This window comes from Sinohyriopsis cumingii, chromosome 1 (assembly GCF_028554795.1).
Source record: "Sinohyriopsis cumingii isolate HCF-2022 chromosome 1, ASM2855479v2, whole genome shotgun sequence".
Taxonomy (NCBI): Eukaryota; Metazoa; Mollusca; class Bivalvia; order Unionida; family Unionidae; genus Sinohyriopsis; species Sinohyriopsis cumingii.
In genome coordinates this window covers 29,402,523-29,418,761 of record NC_142961.1, presented here as the reverse complement: position 1 = coordinate 29,418,761, position 16,239 = coordinate 29,402,523, and the positions used below count along the sequence as shown (strand labels likewise).

At 36.0% G+C, this 16,239-nt stretch overlaps 1 protein-coding gene across 4 annotated transcripts; it reads right to left on the bottom strand.

Annotated features, from left to right (window-relative positions):
• Window positions 1-274: 274 nt before the first annotated feature.
• On the bottom strand, window positions 275-15,765 carry LOC149806609 (protein toll-like). 4 transcript variants are annotated; one of them, XM_089955548.1, is made up of 6 exons: window positions 15,574-15,765; window positions 14,690-14,709; window positions 5,396-5,940; window positions 4,092-4,277; window positions 3,136-3,279; window positions 275-1,347 (listed from the first exon to the last, which is right to left on the bottom strand). In XM_089955548.1, coding segments are annotated over exons 2-6 (1,419 nt in total). In that variant the 5' UTR covers window positions 14,692-14,709; window positions 15,574-15,765; the 3' UTR covers window positions 275-805. The 4 variants fall into 4 exon arrangements, with proteins under 4 accessions (XP_089811674.1, XP_089811692.1, XP_089811684.1 ...); XM_089955566.1 differs by lacking the exon at window positions 4,092-4,277; XM_089955558.1 differs by lacking the exon at window positions 14,690-14,709.
• Window positions 15,766-16,239: the final 474 nt, after the last annotated feature.

The following is a 16,239-nucleotide window of genomic DNA, read 5'->3' as shown; positions in this document are numbered from 1 at the left end:
ATTCATAAAATGTACAAAGTTAGTGGCAGAATGAACACAGGTAGATAATGATAATTAACAAGTTGACAGCCATGAATGGTTCTCGACAACAAAACCAGTTTTATTACTAGAAAAGAGAAACTTGCATGACCTTCATGTTCACTATTATCAATATTACATGGTTACTATTAGATAAGTAGTGTTGTTTGTTCACTTGAACATTTCTGTGCCAACAGAAACAACAGTTTAGTCACACGCGTTTATGCAGCAAACAAGAGCGATGAACATTCCGTAATACTTTCTAGAATGCCTTTATTGACACACAAAATAACAGCGGAGTATTTTGTTCACCTTTATCTCTTTACGACAATTCATTCAAGTGTCATATACAAACTAAACGTTTCTTATGTACATATACAGATATTACATAGGCCCTAATTACGGTCAAAATACTTGTAATAATATACAAGACAACACTTGGTAATAGTTATAGACTGGTCGATACTGTAAAGATTTACAAATGTGACTAATTATAACGGTATTTGTTTCAAATCATGAAATAATGTATTCTTAAGCTAAAAAACACAATGTTCAATGTAAATTTGCACTCTCTTCTGAAAATAGTATTCTTAATTTTTTAAAATTAAAATAAAAATCAACAAAATTAAAACAGGACAAAAAGAGTATAAACTCGGCAACAAAACGAGTATTTAGAATTTAAGGGTGAACGAAAATACAAAAAAAAATGTCGACACCACTATAATAAAAATGGATTAAGAAAATAAAGAGAGCAGAATATAACCCCAAATCAACAGTATAAAAGAATTCACAATTTAAAGTTGGATAAAAGCGTTGATAATCTTTTGTCCAAATCATTTGTACCCAAATGACCAGTGCCATCCTTTGTTATCGTTTTGTGATCTTGCCCTTCATCAATTGATTTATTTTCTGCACTGTTGAACACGTCACTATGCTTTTTATCATCAATCGTATGGATTGCAATACTTTCCGGCCACACAGTCACATCCTGTTTAACTTTTATCCCTTCGTCCTTGACCTTTCGCATTTTAGGCATTGACAATTGCAGACGTTTCCAAAATTTCTGTAACTCTTTCGAGTTGTTCTCACCTGGCCACATGATGTAGGTCACAGAGCTAAGGATGACCTTAAGAGTGGGATCAATCGTGTCCTTGATTTCGGTGATGTCCTCTAGAAGAATGGGAATAATGCGGTGCTTCATCTGTAACATCTCTTGTTGTGCGCACTGATATTCGAACCTTGTAAACTCGCTCTTCACGTAATTCTTGGACATCACCAGAATGGTTCTCCTGCTGTTCTGAACTGCTTGAATAATGTTGTTTGCGATTGCTGAAATTTGAAAGAATATGGATGAGTTGAATTCATTTTAAATCCTTTCTTCCCCACGACACTACATTTTGGTGGAAAAAGAGAGATCGATAAGAAATACATTCATATAGCAAAGTTTCCAAAGGATGAAAGGTTTTCATGACCAAAATAAGGGTATATAAGCATGATTTCATGCATCAGGATGATACTGTAATAACACTGAATATGTACTGTTTGCATTTACGTCTCCGTTTATAGATTGAATATATGGATGTATGGGGAATCAGTGTTGATAAAATATTTCTCAAAATCAGACCAACTAATTTGTCAATTACCTAGTACATTTGTCACACTAATTAGCGTGAATTTATTATAGCACGGGTTAGTTTCCTAAAATTGTAAATTTAATTATATATAATGATATTCTCACCTTTAAATGTTTGGTAACACGAGAAATAAATAATTTGCTTTGTGGTATGCTAAGCCGTGAATTACCGGATTTTCCAAGAGAAATAATATTATAATTCGTTGGAAAGGAATACCATATACATTTTTTTCCCACTGCCCGTCGATAACATTATAACCAAGAAATCTGATCTGTTTTTAAGACGTTATCATAGTCCAGTGGCAAGTTTGGTCGCCTTGCACGGAGACAAAGTTAAAATCAGACAATGTGCCTAAACTGTCTTCCTTCGGTTTTGCTGATCTGCTGTTTCACCTTGAATTGGCAGTGAGAATTATGTTAGGACTGATATTTTCTGTGCAAATAAAAACAAAACACAGCAGAATATAAATGGTTTGCACCGGATACGGTAATAAATCGGATGCTTCAGTTTGTTATACATATTGGTAGACAATACGTTTGAGTATAAAAATATAAATTTGCTGTCTCCGTGTGGATAACTGATATATTTCATCTTGTGGGTGAAAAGCTTTATTATTTGCACCGCTATATGAAATATATCAGTTGTTCGTTCGTTTGAAGCAAATATCCTCTCTGCATTACGTTAATGTGGTCTTTGTTTGTAGTATGTGGGATAACGTACCGATCTGCGGCTCAGAATGCGTACTGACATATCACTTGGATGAGAACTAAGAAAAACGGTACAAGTTTGATATTAGAATATCATGCACGTTGTGTTCATAGTTGGAACATGGATAAATCGTCCCTGGTATTAGCGTGTTAAGATCATCTGCTGTCTTAACGTCCATGGAAACATGTTAAAAATAACCAGGTCAAGCCGTGCATTATGCGTAATGCTTGACATTTGTTCCATTTAGTCTTGATATAAAGTTTGAAAAAAAAAGACTAGGATTCTCGTATCCGGTGACCAGGTGCTTTTAGGCCGCCTGATTTCTTACAGTGTACACTAAAATCGTGTTGAGATTATTGCAATTCATGCATGTGCGTAGAAAGAAGAGTAACATTTTACATCGGGTCTCGTCTCGTTAGGCGGGTGGAAATGGCTAGTGAGAAATCAGCAGTTTTAAGACCTACTGTTCGGAAATGTTTTCCATTATATTCTGTTAATTATAACGTTTCATCGAATATAAGACTGGGTGAATTCATTGACCTCATCAGTCCATTACATGGGACCTCTCTCTCTCTCTCTCTCTCTCTCTCTCAACTACGATAGCTTATGCTGATTGCCCCTTCTGGTGACAGGTTTATACATTATCAATTACCGTATACTTAAGATGATAAGTTGATAAATTAACATTCGACTAATTCTTATTTTCAGCCCAATGTTACACTCTCTGAAAATATCGTATACCGGAGAAGAAAGGTTACACAAATCGTATCCTTACTTTCTCCGACGGCGAAGTCTCTAAGATGTATGTTGAGTTTAAAGTCCATCTCCTTCTCGAGCGTGGGGATCAGCTTCTGCAGCACGAACTCCTCGTCAACGGGGTCAGAGCGGTACGACACAAACGCGTCGAAGACCCGATCATCTGCAAGACCGAAAAGATAAAAGATAAAATATGGTAAGGCGCATCAGTGAAGAAAACATGAGCATTCTGCTGGATATAAAAGTCTTGACATGTCAAAACTATACACCTGCATGAGAGAAACAAGTATTGATGGTTACATCAATTTGTGGCTGGTGAAACGTTAATTGATAGGCTATGCATAGATACCAAAGGATGAGAGAACAAAATATTAAGATGTCTATGGTACGAGGGAACTGAATGGGACATTGGTTGTAGAACTGTAACGTGACAGCGATATGTACTGGGGATATACGTTTTCTTGATTATTAAAAGCTGCAAGAGATTTGGACTGATCTAGTTATTCTTATCTTGTATCAAGTTTCTTTTAAAGTTGGTCATATTGAAATAAGTGTTGATAATGGCATGCAAATTGCATTGTGATATTATGATTAACTGGACTGAAGAGTAATGTTACTTGCTTTATTTTCTCAGTGTGTACCCGTTCTGTAGCTTTTAGTACAGTCGAAGTGTTCTCTCATTCTCTTCCAGTTAAATGTGAAAGATGAATTATTTGTAAACGTGGAAACTGGAATAGATTCATATTTTCAAAGTTACAGAGATCAGGCAATGGTTTCCATATAACTAGTTGTTAGCCGTAGACCTAACGTGCAGATCGGATAATAGAGGTTGAATCTCGCATCCGTTCGATTCGAGAAAACGTTTCATTACCTTTGTATGCAACGTTTAACAAATTTTACATTGTATATAGGACGGTTGTGAATATTTATTGACACTAAAAATCTATGGTATGCGGATAAGAAAAATCAGCGTACCTTGGTCCTCGTAGGGCTGAAAGTAGTGTACAATCTTCATGATTAGGATAATGCGGTGTTTCCACATGAGGTAGGGCAAAACAATCAGCAGCAGCAACAACAAGAAAAGCACCAATGCGCAGACTCCGACTAACCATAGGTACCATGTCTCTTTTTCCACTTGCACCCGTTGGTTAGCTGTGTTCTCTATACGCATATAAGAAAGTTTACGTAAATACACTTGCACGTTTAGACCGCTCCAGTGGCCGAATGGTTAGAGCGTCCGCTTCGGATGTGGGAGATGGCGGGTTCGAACCCTGACCTAGTCATACCAAAGACTTATTATAACAGTACTAGCATTTGCTTCGCTATGCGCTCAGCATTAGGAGGTTAGCATTAGGACTAGTCGGTCTGGTGTCCGGATAATGTGATTGGGTGGGACATCATGCTACAGGTCTGCGGCATGATGCCTCAGTGCTAAATGTCACTATAAACTGTCACACTGCAGACATCGTAACGATATTACTGAAAAAGCTACGTTAAAAATCCAAATTTCTCTCTCTCTCTCTCTCACACACACACACACACACACACACTTGCACCTTGAAATCTCAGAATTAGCAAATTATCAATGTATCGAAAAAATATTTACCTTTAGTGTTCTCGAAGTACGCTTAATTTGTTCAGTGTGAAATATGCATGTGTGTATATCTTTGATATATACAAAACGTCTTCCAATGTACTTGGAGCAACAAAGTGCACAAGATGCTATCATTCTGTTCTACAGTTGAGATTTGAACGTAATTCAAGAATTAATATATATCAAGAGTCTCATATTAGCTCAATAACCAACTCAAAAGTGCCTCTAAATGAGATGACATTTTATCACTCGTCACTCCTTGCCGAAAAAGAGGATACGACGTATGGATCAAGTTCTCTCTTAAAAAAAAGAAACAAAAATAAAGCAAACAATTTTTTTTATATTACCGAAGCTTCTTAGATTAATGAAATATTGTTAAATGATGCCATTTTTCTATCTTTTGAGCTCAGTTACATCTAATTTAGGTCATTCAAAAGATGTTATCAACTTTTAACTTACCAGGCGGTGCAGTAAGGGTAATCCCGTTTCGAAGATATTTGTTATTTCTTTACTAATCGATGATGGATGATTTACAGATGAGTTTAACAATGAGCGTAATGTGTACTGCGACCTTTTAAAAGGGTTAAATTAAGAGTATTTAAAAGAAAAATTTAGCACAAATTCAAATGTGCATAATTACCTCTTTAAATAATTAATGTAAGCACTAAGTGTACAAATCATTTACCTATTGTTTTCAGTCTCATACAACCTTCGCCGGTGTAGTTTGGGTGACAGGCACAAAACTGAGAACTGTTTGCCTTATTAATGGCACAATCCCCATGCGGTCCACAGTCAAGACAACACGAATCCGCACAAAGATCACCGACAGCTCCCGGATAACACTCACATCTCATGTTTGAGGTCATATTGTCTAAGACACAGTCTCCATAAAAGCAGGGTACCCCTCCCGGGCACACGGTATTTTGGGTATAGTTACTCAAGCAGTCAGTGTTTTGTGAGAGTGATACTGTGGTAATAGTCCTTGGCGATGTCATTGTCAAATTTTTCGATATTTTTACTTCATCTGACTTGCATAGCTCGTGCGTGACGTTGTCCGTGCATATGCATTCCACTTGGCACGTGTCTGGATCGGTGTGGCATTCCCGTCCGTTCTCGCAGAAATTCGGTACAGAGCACAGAGTGATGTCACAAATGAATGGCCTGACGTGCACAATGCATATCGTCAGCATTACGGTGGCACATGGTATCCATAGCAACGTGTTCATCTTCCTACAGAAACAAGAATAGGACTGTGGGAATACATTCAAGATAAGTTTGTAAATACTTTATGAAATCATTAAGCAATCACGGAGAAACGTGTAAGAAGAAATACAATATTTTCAATGATATGGTATGAAACAAATTTTGATGTAAATTGTATATTTAATTCCAGGAACCTAAATGTGTTCCTTTGTTAGTATAATCGCACACACGCCTTACTTAGGAAAAAGAAAAGATTACTACGAAAAGAAAAAGAAACAGGGCTAGGACAGTCGTTATAAATAATATCTTCCTTGAACAATTCCATTCAGATGATGGATATTTGTATGAGCTTCCTGGTGAAACAAGGCTGATGGAGCCGGGACGGGGTACCAGAAAAAATTGGTGTTGCTTAGGCTTATCATATGTTTGGTTTCGGTGATTTTTGCGAGCTGAATTTTAGCCAATATCTTTTTGTTTGTTGGGGGGGGGGGATGAAACAAAATCTTGGTACATTTGGGGGTAAGTCTTCTTAGGGTCATTCATTTTTTAGTACCTATTATAGACGTATAGTGCAATATGTGATCAGGATCGGATATTAGAACTAGTAATAGAGCCACATTTTGGCATGGAAGTGATCATGCTCGTATCATTGAACTATTAATACAACCATATCTTGGGCAGGGATGCTATGATCCTTGCCTCATTGAACTATTAATATAACCATATCTTGGGCGGGGATGAGATTATCCTTGCCTCATTGAACTATTAATATAACCATACCTTGGGCAGGGATGGGATGATGCTTGCCTCATTGAACTATTAATATAACCATATCTTGGGCAGGGATGCTATGATCCTTGCCTCATTGAACTATTAATAAAACCAAACCTTGGGTAGTGATGGGATGATGCTTGCCTCATTGAACTATTAATATAACCATATCTTGGGCAGACAATGTGTCATACATTTGTATTATAATGTCGTCATGTGTATTCATAGAACAAACAAGCTGTAAATGAATGAAATGTAATGGCGCCTCATAATAGAATACACGAATGATGTATCTTAATACTCGATATTATTTTGAATTGTTAAAGTGGACATTGTGTAATGTTACATTTATCACAATCCCATCATTTCACCATACAAAAATAACAATTCTGACAAGCACAATTAATTGACCAAGCACCGCTGTGTAATTCAACAGATACAATCTAAAAGCTCAACATATAAGACGGACCTTTCAGCGTAATCAATGTGATTCAGCATGTTAAATAGAAACTCTCGACATATGACATTAAAATTTCAACTTCAGAAGATACGATCTAAAAACTCGACATCGGACATCGAAGTTTCAACCAGCGCTGTGTAATTCAACTGATGAAATCTAAATACTCAACATATGAAATGGAACCTTCGACCTAAACTCTTTGAACCAATACGTAAATTAGGAATTCTCGACGTATGACATCGAAATTTCAACCACCGTCGTGTAATTCAAATGACACAATATAAAACCTCGACATAGAAAATATAACTTTCAACCACTACTGTTTAATTCGAAAGATACAATCTAAAATCTCGACCTAGAAAATGAAACTTTAAGGACAAATATTTTGATACAACACGTGAAATTGGAGTTCTGAAGAAATGACATTAAAAGTTCAACGGCAATATTCTGATTGGACCAGCTTTTGTCCGCTACGGCACCTCGTATGTTTCAAGTGTATATACCGCATTCCGATAATGATCAGCGGTGAGACACGAGATTAATACATTCATGGCTGACTGCCCTTTTCTGCTTTCAGGGGCATGCATTGACGTCAGTCTTGTAAACATCCTATTAATTCAACAGCTCTGTACAGATAAAAGGACATCTGACATGTGTAATACGATCTCTGTTTGGAAAAGATTGTTAGTTATTATTTTCCTGCATATTTAAATGGGATTTCAAAATGAAATATTCTTTTCTATGGCGCCTAATAAGTAACATTGTATTATATATCCAAAAGAATCTATAAACATTTTAAAATCGTTGTCAAAATTGATTTCTTATGCAAATAAAAAATGTTACACGATTCTGAGTCATGCATGCAACAGTGCAATAGTAAATTACAACCTGATCTCAAATCTAAAACTTGTGCTCTCCTCTGTTTTTGTTGTGCCGTGTGCAATTCAGAATGTCTTATTGATGATGATGACGATGGTAGCAATAGTACCAACAATTCTATGTGCATAAATTGTCAGCAACCGAAGGTTTTGCTGTCACTACTCTGGATAAAAGGAAAATGAAAAACGATCTTTTTGTATTCTGCAGATATGACAACTTTAGTAAGTCTGTATCAGACTCTGACACAAAAATGAAGGAACTAGAATTAAAATACAAGATGGAATTGGAATTGAGGGAGCTGGAGTTTCAGAAGGATAAAGAAGAAAAACAAATGCAAATGCAGTTGCAATAGGAAGGGAAAAAAAAGAATGAAATTGGAGAAAGAGAAAGAACAAACGAAATTGGAGAAAGAGAAAGAACAAATGAAATTGGAGAAAGAGAAAAGAAGAAAAACAAATGCAAATGCAGTTGCAATAGGAAGGGAAAAAAAAAGAATGAAATTGGAGAAAGAGAAAGAACAAACGAAATTGGAGAAAGAGAAAGAACAAATGAAATTGGAGAAAGAGAATGAACAAATGAAATTGAAGAAAGAAAAAGAACAAATGCAATTACAATCAAAAGAAAAAGAAAGACAAATGCAAGAAAAACAAACGCAGTTAATAAGGAATAAAGAGAATAAGAAATACAAATGCAGTTACAAAAAGAACAAATACAGTTACTGAAAGAGCAAATACATTTACAGTTAGAGAAAGAGAAGCAAGAGAGGGAATATCAATGTAGAATGACAAGAACATTCATACTTCGAATCCAAATTTAAGTTTTGACCTTGCAAAGAATATTAGATTAGTGCCCCCTTTCAGTGAAAAAGTAGAAAGATATTTTCCTTGTTTTGAAAAAGTTGCTGAAAATTTGAAATGGCCAAGGGAGCATTGGACTCAATTATTACAGTGTGTATTCACTTGTAAAGCCAGTGATATTCACCGTTCACTGTCAGTTAAAGGATCTTTCTTAAGGGGTTATGAATTAGTCTCTGAAGCTTATCGGCAAAAAATTCAGAAACTATAGAAAAGAAGCTGGACAAACTCATGTCGAATTTGCTAGAGAAAAAGAGCAGTTATTTGTTAGATTGTGCTTAGCCAAGAAAGTGGAACAAGATTATGAAAATCTAAGACAACTTATATTACTTAAAGAGTTCAAGAACTGTGCCATAGTGACATTAAGACTTATCTTGATGAGCATAAGGTCAAAACATTGGAAAATGCAGCTCGTACAGCTGATGAGTATTCCTAAACTCATAAATTTTCTTTTTTAAGTAAATCTTCCACTCAGCAGTCTTCTGGTAGAAAAGTATTTCAGCCTAATACAAGCCTTTCTAAAACTCAAACTGGCACAACTTCTAAAAATCAAACTTCGGTGAAGCTTGATTCAAGATCATTGTCTCTTCCTACGTGTACCTGTTGCAAGAATAAAAGGACAAGTTATTTCTGATTGCTACAAATTGAAAAATAGGCATCAGAATCAAGACAGACCTGTTCCAAATTCTCTTATTTCTAAGATGGCAAGGTCACGGGCATGTATTGAAAGCAATACATTTGCTGGGTCTAAGAAACCCCAGTCTAATTTGATTGTGGAGAATTATGAATCATTCATATCGAAGGGTTCTATATCACTCTTGGGTGATTCGGCCAATCATATCCCTATTAAAATTGTAAGGGACAGAGGAGCTTCTCAGAGTCTTTTATTGTCGGGTACTTTGCCTTTTTCGGAGAAGTCTTCTTTTAATGAGAGTGTTTTCATTCAGGAAATAGAGTGTGGCTTTGTTAATGTTCCTCTCCATTGTGTAAATTTGTCATCATACTTAGTTTCAGGACCCGTGACAGTCGGAACAGTCTCTGCTTTACCCGTTGAGGTCATTCATTTATTACTAGTCAACGAACTAGTTGGAGACAAGGTTGTGGTTAATGACTTGTAACTGACAAGCCTTGCTTGGATCAGAAAGTCTATTTAATTGAAAAAGAATTCCCTGATGTATTTACAGCTTGTGCAGTCACCAGAGATATGGCAAAGAAAGCTCTTGAAAATGATGTTGATAAGGAAAACATTCCTTTAGCTGACACATGTATTGGCCAGACTTTTGACAATGTCACTTTCACTCCTTGTTTGGATCAATCAGAAGGTATTGATCACAGTGATCCTCTTTTAACGACTCATTCTCTTTATTCTAATCAGGGTGATAAACGATAATCACTCGTCGTCGAACAGGAAAAATATCCTGAGATCTCCTGTTTGTTTCAGAAGGCCATTAATGAAACTGAAGCTACTGAAGTTCCTGTCTGTTATTTCATTAAAAATGGAATTCTTATCAGAAAATGGAGACCTCCCGACGTACCTGCTGATGACGAATGATCAGTGAACTATCACATTGTAGTTCCAAAACCTTACAGACAGGAAATACTTAGTCTGGCCCATGAAACTCCATTGGCTGGTCATTTAGGGATCAATAAAACTTATCACAAGATCTTAACTCACTTCTATTGTCCAAAAATCAAAATTGATGTTGGTAAATATTGTAGATCTTGTTATACCTGTCAAATGGTAGGAAAACCCAATCAGAAAATACCCAAGGCTCATCTACAGCCTATTTTCCTGCCTTTGACGAACCATTTAGTAGAATTGTGGTAGATTGTGTTGGTCCCTTACCTAAGACCAAGTCAGGTAACCAATACCTGTTGACCATTATGTGTGCGTCAACAAGGTTTCCCTAGGCAATTCCCTTGAGGAGTATAAAATCTAAAATAATAGTAAAAGATTTGACAAAGTCTTTTACTCAATTTGGCTATTATAACTGTATCAAATCGGGTCAAGGGTTAAATTTTAGGTCTCGATCTTTCCAAACTATTAATCTTGAATTTGGCATTCAGCAATTCAAGTCAAAAGTGAAGTTTAGTGTTTGACAGAACTTTAATGGAGATAACGTTTTAGATTTGTTTTGATGGGGTTCTGCCTCTCTTGCTCATTCATCAAATTTTTCTTCAGATTAGATATTAGGGCCCTTACAAAGTTAAAGAAGAAAATGAATGAGTTAAATTATAATATTAGTGCTCCTGGGACCTACATAAATTATAGGAGTACCATTATATTAAAAGAGACAGCAAAGTTAAACATGCAATTAATTTAGTTGTACCTGTCCCACTCAGTAAAGATATAAGTGAAGGAATATCATCATATTCTACTGACATTGGAGTGACAAATCTTCGGAATTCAGAAATTATGAAAGATCTGGACCATAAACTTTCACATTTGCAAGAGCAAGAAAGAAATTAACTTAAACAGTTATTATTCGAATATGAGCACTTATTTCCAGATGTTCCTACAAGGAAAACAAAATTTTCCATGACGTTGACATTGTAAATTCCAAACCTGTTAAACAACACCCGTACAGGATTAACCCTCTCAAACAGGAATACTTAATAAAGGAAATTCAATATTTGCTGGAGAATGATTTTATAGAGCCCAGTAAAAGTGACTGGAGTTCACCAAGCATACTTGTTCCAAAACCAGATAAAACGTTCCGTATGTGTACTGATTATAGAAAGGTGAATAGTGTGACAAAAACAGATTCATTCCCATTACCAAGAATTGATGACTGTATTGATCAAATCGGGAATGCCAAGTATGTCACCAAATTTTTGACCCCTCTGAAAGGTTTTTGGCAGATTCCACTAACGAAAAGAGCAAAGGAAATTTCGGCATTCGTGACTTAGGATGGACTTTACCAATATAAAGTAATGCCGTTTGGTATGAAAGGGTCGCCAAGTACATTTCCACGCCTCATGAATATGATTACCTTTGGTCAAGACAATTGTGATGCTTACATCGATGATGTCATCATCTACATCGACACCTGGAAAGAACATTTAGCAACGATTCGGAAATTCTTTGACAGACTCACCGATGCATGTTTGACAATTAATTTGTCTAAAAGTGAGTTCTGCCGTGCTTGTGTAACTTTCTTAGGACACATGGAGGGACATGGACAAGTTAAACCTATAGATGCCAAGGTCACGGCTATTTCTGATTTTCCCGTGCCTTTTAATAAAAAGCAGCTGATGCGATTTTTAAGTATGGCTGGAAACTATCGAAAATTTTGTTCCAATTTTTCTATAACTGCTAAACACCTGACAATTTTATTGAGTAAGAAAAATAAGTTCTTTTGGACTGAAAAATGTCAGGAGGCTTTTGGCAAGTTAAAAGCCATACTTAAAAGCACGCCAGTTCTTACAGCTCCAAATTTCAGCCAATCTTTTAAACTGATGCTGTTGATGTTGTTGTTGTTCGAGGTTTAACGCCATTTTTCAGCACAAGATAGGTTATACATGGCGGCCAGTGTAACTGGTGGAGGAAGAACCCTGGAAAACCCAAGGAAGAACCACCGACACACGAGAAGCTACTGGCAGGCTTTCCCATGTATCCACACTAGCCGAGCCTTGGACTCGAACCCATGCAGACAGAGGTGAGATGGCAGTGATCCCGAACGGTGAGCGCTTTAGACCACTCGGCCACTTTTAGATTGTCTGTTGATAAAAGTGATGTTGGGGTTGGAGCAGTTTTAATTCAAAAAGACGAAAATGGTATTGATCATACAGTGTGCTATTTTTCTAAGAAATTAAATAAGCACCAAAGAAATTATTCAACAATCGAAAAGGAATGTTTGGCTTTGACACTGGCAATACAACGTTTTGAAGTTCACATTAGTTCAGCTCCTTCTTTGATTATTGTGTTTAGTGACCACCACCTTCTTACTTTCATCGGCAAGATGAAAATTAAAAATCAAAGACTACTAAGATGGAGTTTGTTGTTACAGGAATATAATCTTGACACCAGGCACATCAAAGGAAAAGATAATTTAATAGCAGATGCACTTTTCTGTGTATAGAAATGTATTATTTCATGTATACTGTTTGTAATTCATAAGAGTACTTATGTTTTTCTTAAAACTTGTGTATTAGTCTGTGGTAAAAAGAAATCTTTATCATATAAATCTTTCTTTTTTATGGGGGAAGGTGTTAGGTATATCTGATTTCATTCATATTTATTTTAATTTAATTGTTTGTCAGTTTTAAATTTTTTATTCTATTATATGCTATTATAATGTAAATTTATTCACTGGAGATGATATTTTTCCTGAAAATCAGTTGACCTGAATCATTCTTTCGTAATTACCAGGTGTTGACCTAGATCCAGACCATGATTCAAAAATAGTAGCAATCACGTAAATAAGTTCTATTTTTATTTTAAAATGATTGGTTGTTGTCGAAGTCATGATTTAAGATGTAAACAATTTTTTTAATTTTTATTTTCGGAGTAAAATCATTGGTCTAATCAAGGCCATATTCTGTGTTCGTGATTTTTTATATGTAAACACGGTCACGTGGCCCTGTGTTTCGCAATTCCGGTTTTTCCATTACTGCGCATCTGTTACTTTTAATAGAGATGCGTAGAGAAAGATTTCTGTTTTGGGCTTTTTACACTGATGTTAAGTTATTTTGTTGTCGCCAGCTTTTGAGTTATAATTTTCTTCAGATCTGTTGGATTTCAAAAGGATTAATTCTTTTAAGCTCTGGAAATAGTTTGAGGAGTGCTCACACAGAAATTTCGGAAAGACATTGCTTACAAATTTAATTTGGATTTCCGACACCGGAGTGTCATTATTTGTATTTCTACAAGGAATTGTAAAAAAAAAAAAAAAAAAAAAAAAAAAAAAAACAGTAAAGACTACAGTATTCGTCATCGTCATCCATCTCGTATTTTCCATCAGGATTAGAACTTGAAATTATTAGAACATTTATTACTAGGACTTTTGCAATTTAACTCTTGGATTATACTTGGATTATTTTTGGATTTGATTCTTGAAACCGTAAGTTCTTCTCCTTTTTCCATTTTCACAGAATTTTTCCAGGGAAATAAATTCTTTGTTAAATTTTAAAAAGCTTGTTGTTTTCACTCTTTCTGTGTTACTGTTTATTAGAGCCAAAACACGTAACAAGATATGGATCTCATACAAACTTTTAGTAGTCACCGACACTCAATCGTGGAAGAAACGAATCAACTCTGTACCTAGCAATATTTCCATTTCTTGTTTTTTGTTTAAATGAATTAAGCATTTTAATGCCAAAATCAAAAGTTACTATTTACAATTGTTTCTTGTTGCCTCATTTTGACTATTGGTCCAATATTTTGGGATATTCGTTCATCATATGTTACGAACGAACGCATGCCCAAAACGCATTGAACGCAAACACAAAACGCACTGAACGCATGCCCAAAACGCATTGAACGCATACACAAAACGCATTGAACGCATGCCCAAAACGCATTCACAAAACGCATTGAACGCATGCCCAAAACGCATTGAACGCATACACAAAACGCATTGAACGCATGCCCAAAACGCATTGAACGCATACACAAAACGCACTGAACTCATGCCCAAAACGCGGTTAGAACTCTTTTGCATGAACAATATTAAACATCCAGTTAAAAAAAAAAATTAAATGGCGACCTAGTCAAAATAGAGTAAATTACAAGGAGTCATGTACAAAGTGTAAGGCAACCGGGCACCAGACTATTACAGTTTAGAGTAAAATAACGTGCGCTTCTACTTACATTTAACTGTGAATTTCAAACTGCAAGACCAAAATATTTAAAAGTTTTTCATACAGTGATATTTTAATATGAAATATGTTGCCTAATGATATTAAATTATAAACAATCCATACTGCTTTAACACAAATGTTTGACATTATTTTGGCGTAAAATATATTTTATAATAATTTTTACGAACGCGTTGGATTGTTTTGCCTCAAGTCAGTGATGACACTGATGCAGTTCAGGTATTGTACTGTACATATGCCAATACGGTACATTCTACATTGTTTTGATACCGTTTGGGATGAGTATTCGTCATTCGGCTCAACAGCCCATAGAAAATAAAGTATATTATTGTTATTATTATCATTATTATTATTACCAATTTTTTGTATAAAGGTTGCAGGAAGATGAAACGGTACTGCTGGAGGAGGAGTGTCCCAACTCCCGAAAAAATGTAGCGAACATTAAAGTCATGGCCCATTAAAGCCATGGCACACTAAGTCACTGCATAGTTTGTCGCGCCTGTCCTAGCTAGTGAAAGTGGTGGTGGTTTGGATCGTGTTTTGAATATGTTGAGAAAAAGAAAGACGTGTCATAATAAAGACGATCTTATTTTTTTTTCACAACTACTGCTGCTGCTACAACAACAGCAACAACAATCACAACAGAAACAACAGCATCTACTACTATTATCACTACTACCATCCATCACCTCTGTTATGGAGATGTCATTTATGGTGGTTGTGGTGATAGCAGTGAAGTGGTAGTAGTAGAGTTAACACTGGGACTTGAAACTTGTATTCCACTTTAAATATTACACTCTAAAGGAATATGAGAGAGAGAGAGAGAGAGAGAGAGAGAGAGAGAGAGAGAGAATTGTATATTGCGATCTTTAGTACCTGGCTGCTTTTCCAATATTCAGAGGAAATTTCACATATAGTTCAAATGCTATCAAACATCCCACCAGCTAACTTAACCAGACGTTAGGAAAATACTATTAACATAAGGCAAGGTGCTCTCGATGACTCATACCACAATGAATGGTGTTGTACTGCCGCTATACAAAGGCCTAATAGCACACAGAAGGGAGCAGCTAAGTATTTGTCGCGTTTGTTTACCAAGAAGTTTTATACCGGATGATCACACGTCGTGGCTTGAATGTATAATTGTCTCCGTTATAGGGATTTAGCAATAGCCCAGTATAATAGTGTACACACGCTAAATCTGGATAACTTAGTCAATTACTGAAGCAACAGTGTTTAGTTGCAACCCGAAAGATTCTTCACCGCATTCTTTATTTAAATCAGTGTTAATTTAATTACTTACTACAAACTTGATTCGACCGCTCCGGTGGCCTAAATAGTTTGAGCATCCGCCTCTGATGCGGGAGGTTGCGGGTTTAACCCCGGCGAGTCATATCAAGTGCTTAAAAAATGGTAATAGCAGTTGCCTGCTTGGCGCTCAGTATAAAGAGTTTAGTATTAGGACTGGTTGGCCTGGTGTCAGGATAATGTGACTGGGTGTGACATGATGCTACATAGCTGCGACATGATATTCCAGTAATA

Coding starts and splice junctions, on each gene's coding strand:
- LOC149806609 (XM_089955548.1), bottom strand. Junction 3,280..4,091: donor TCAGCCCTACGAGGACCAAG/GTACGCTGATTT, acceptor TCGGTCTTGCAG/ATGATCGGGTCTTCGACGCG. Junction 1,348..3,135: donor AGACTTCGCCGTCGGAGAAA/GTAAGGATACGA, acceptor TTCAAATTTCAG/CAATCGCAAACAACATTATT.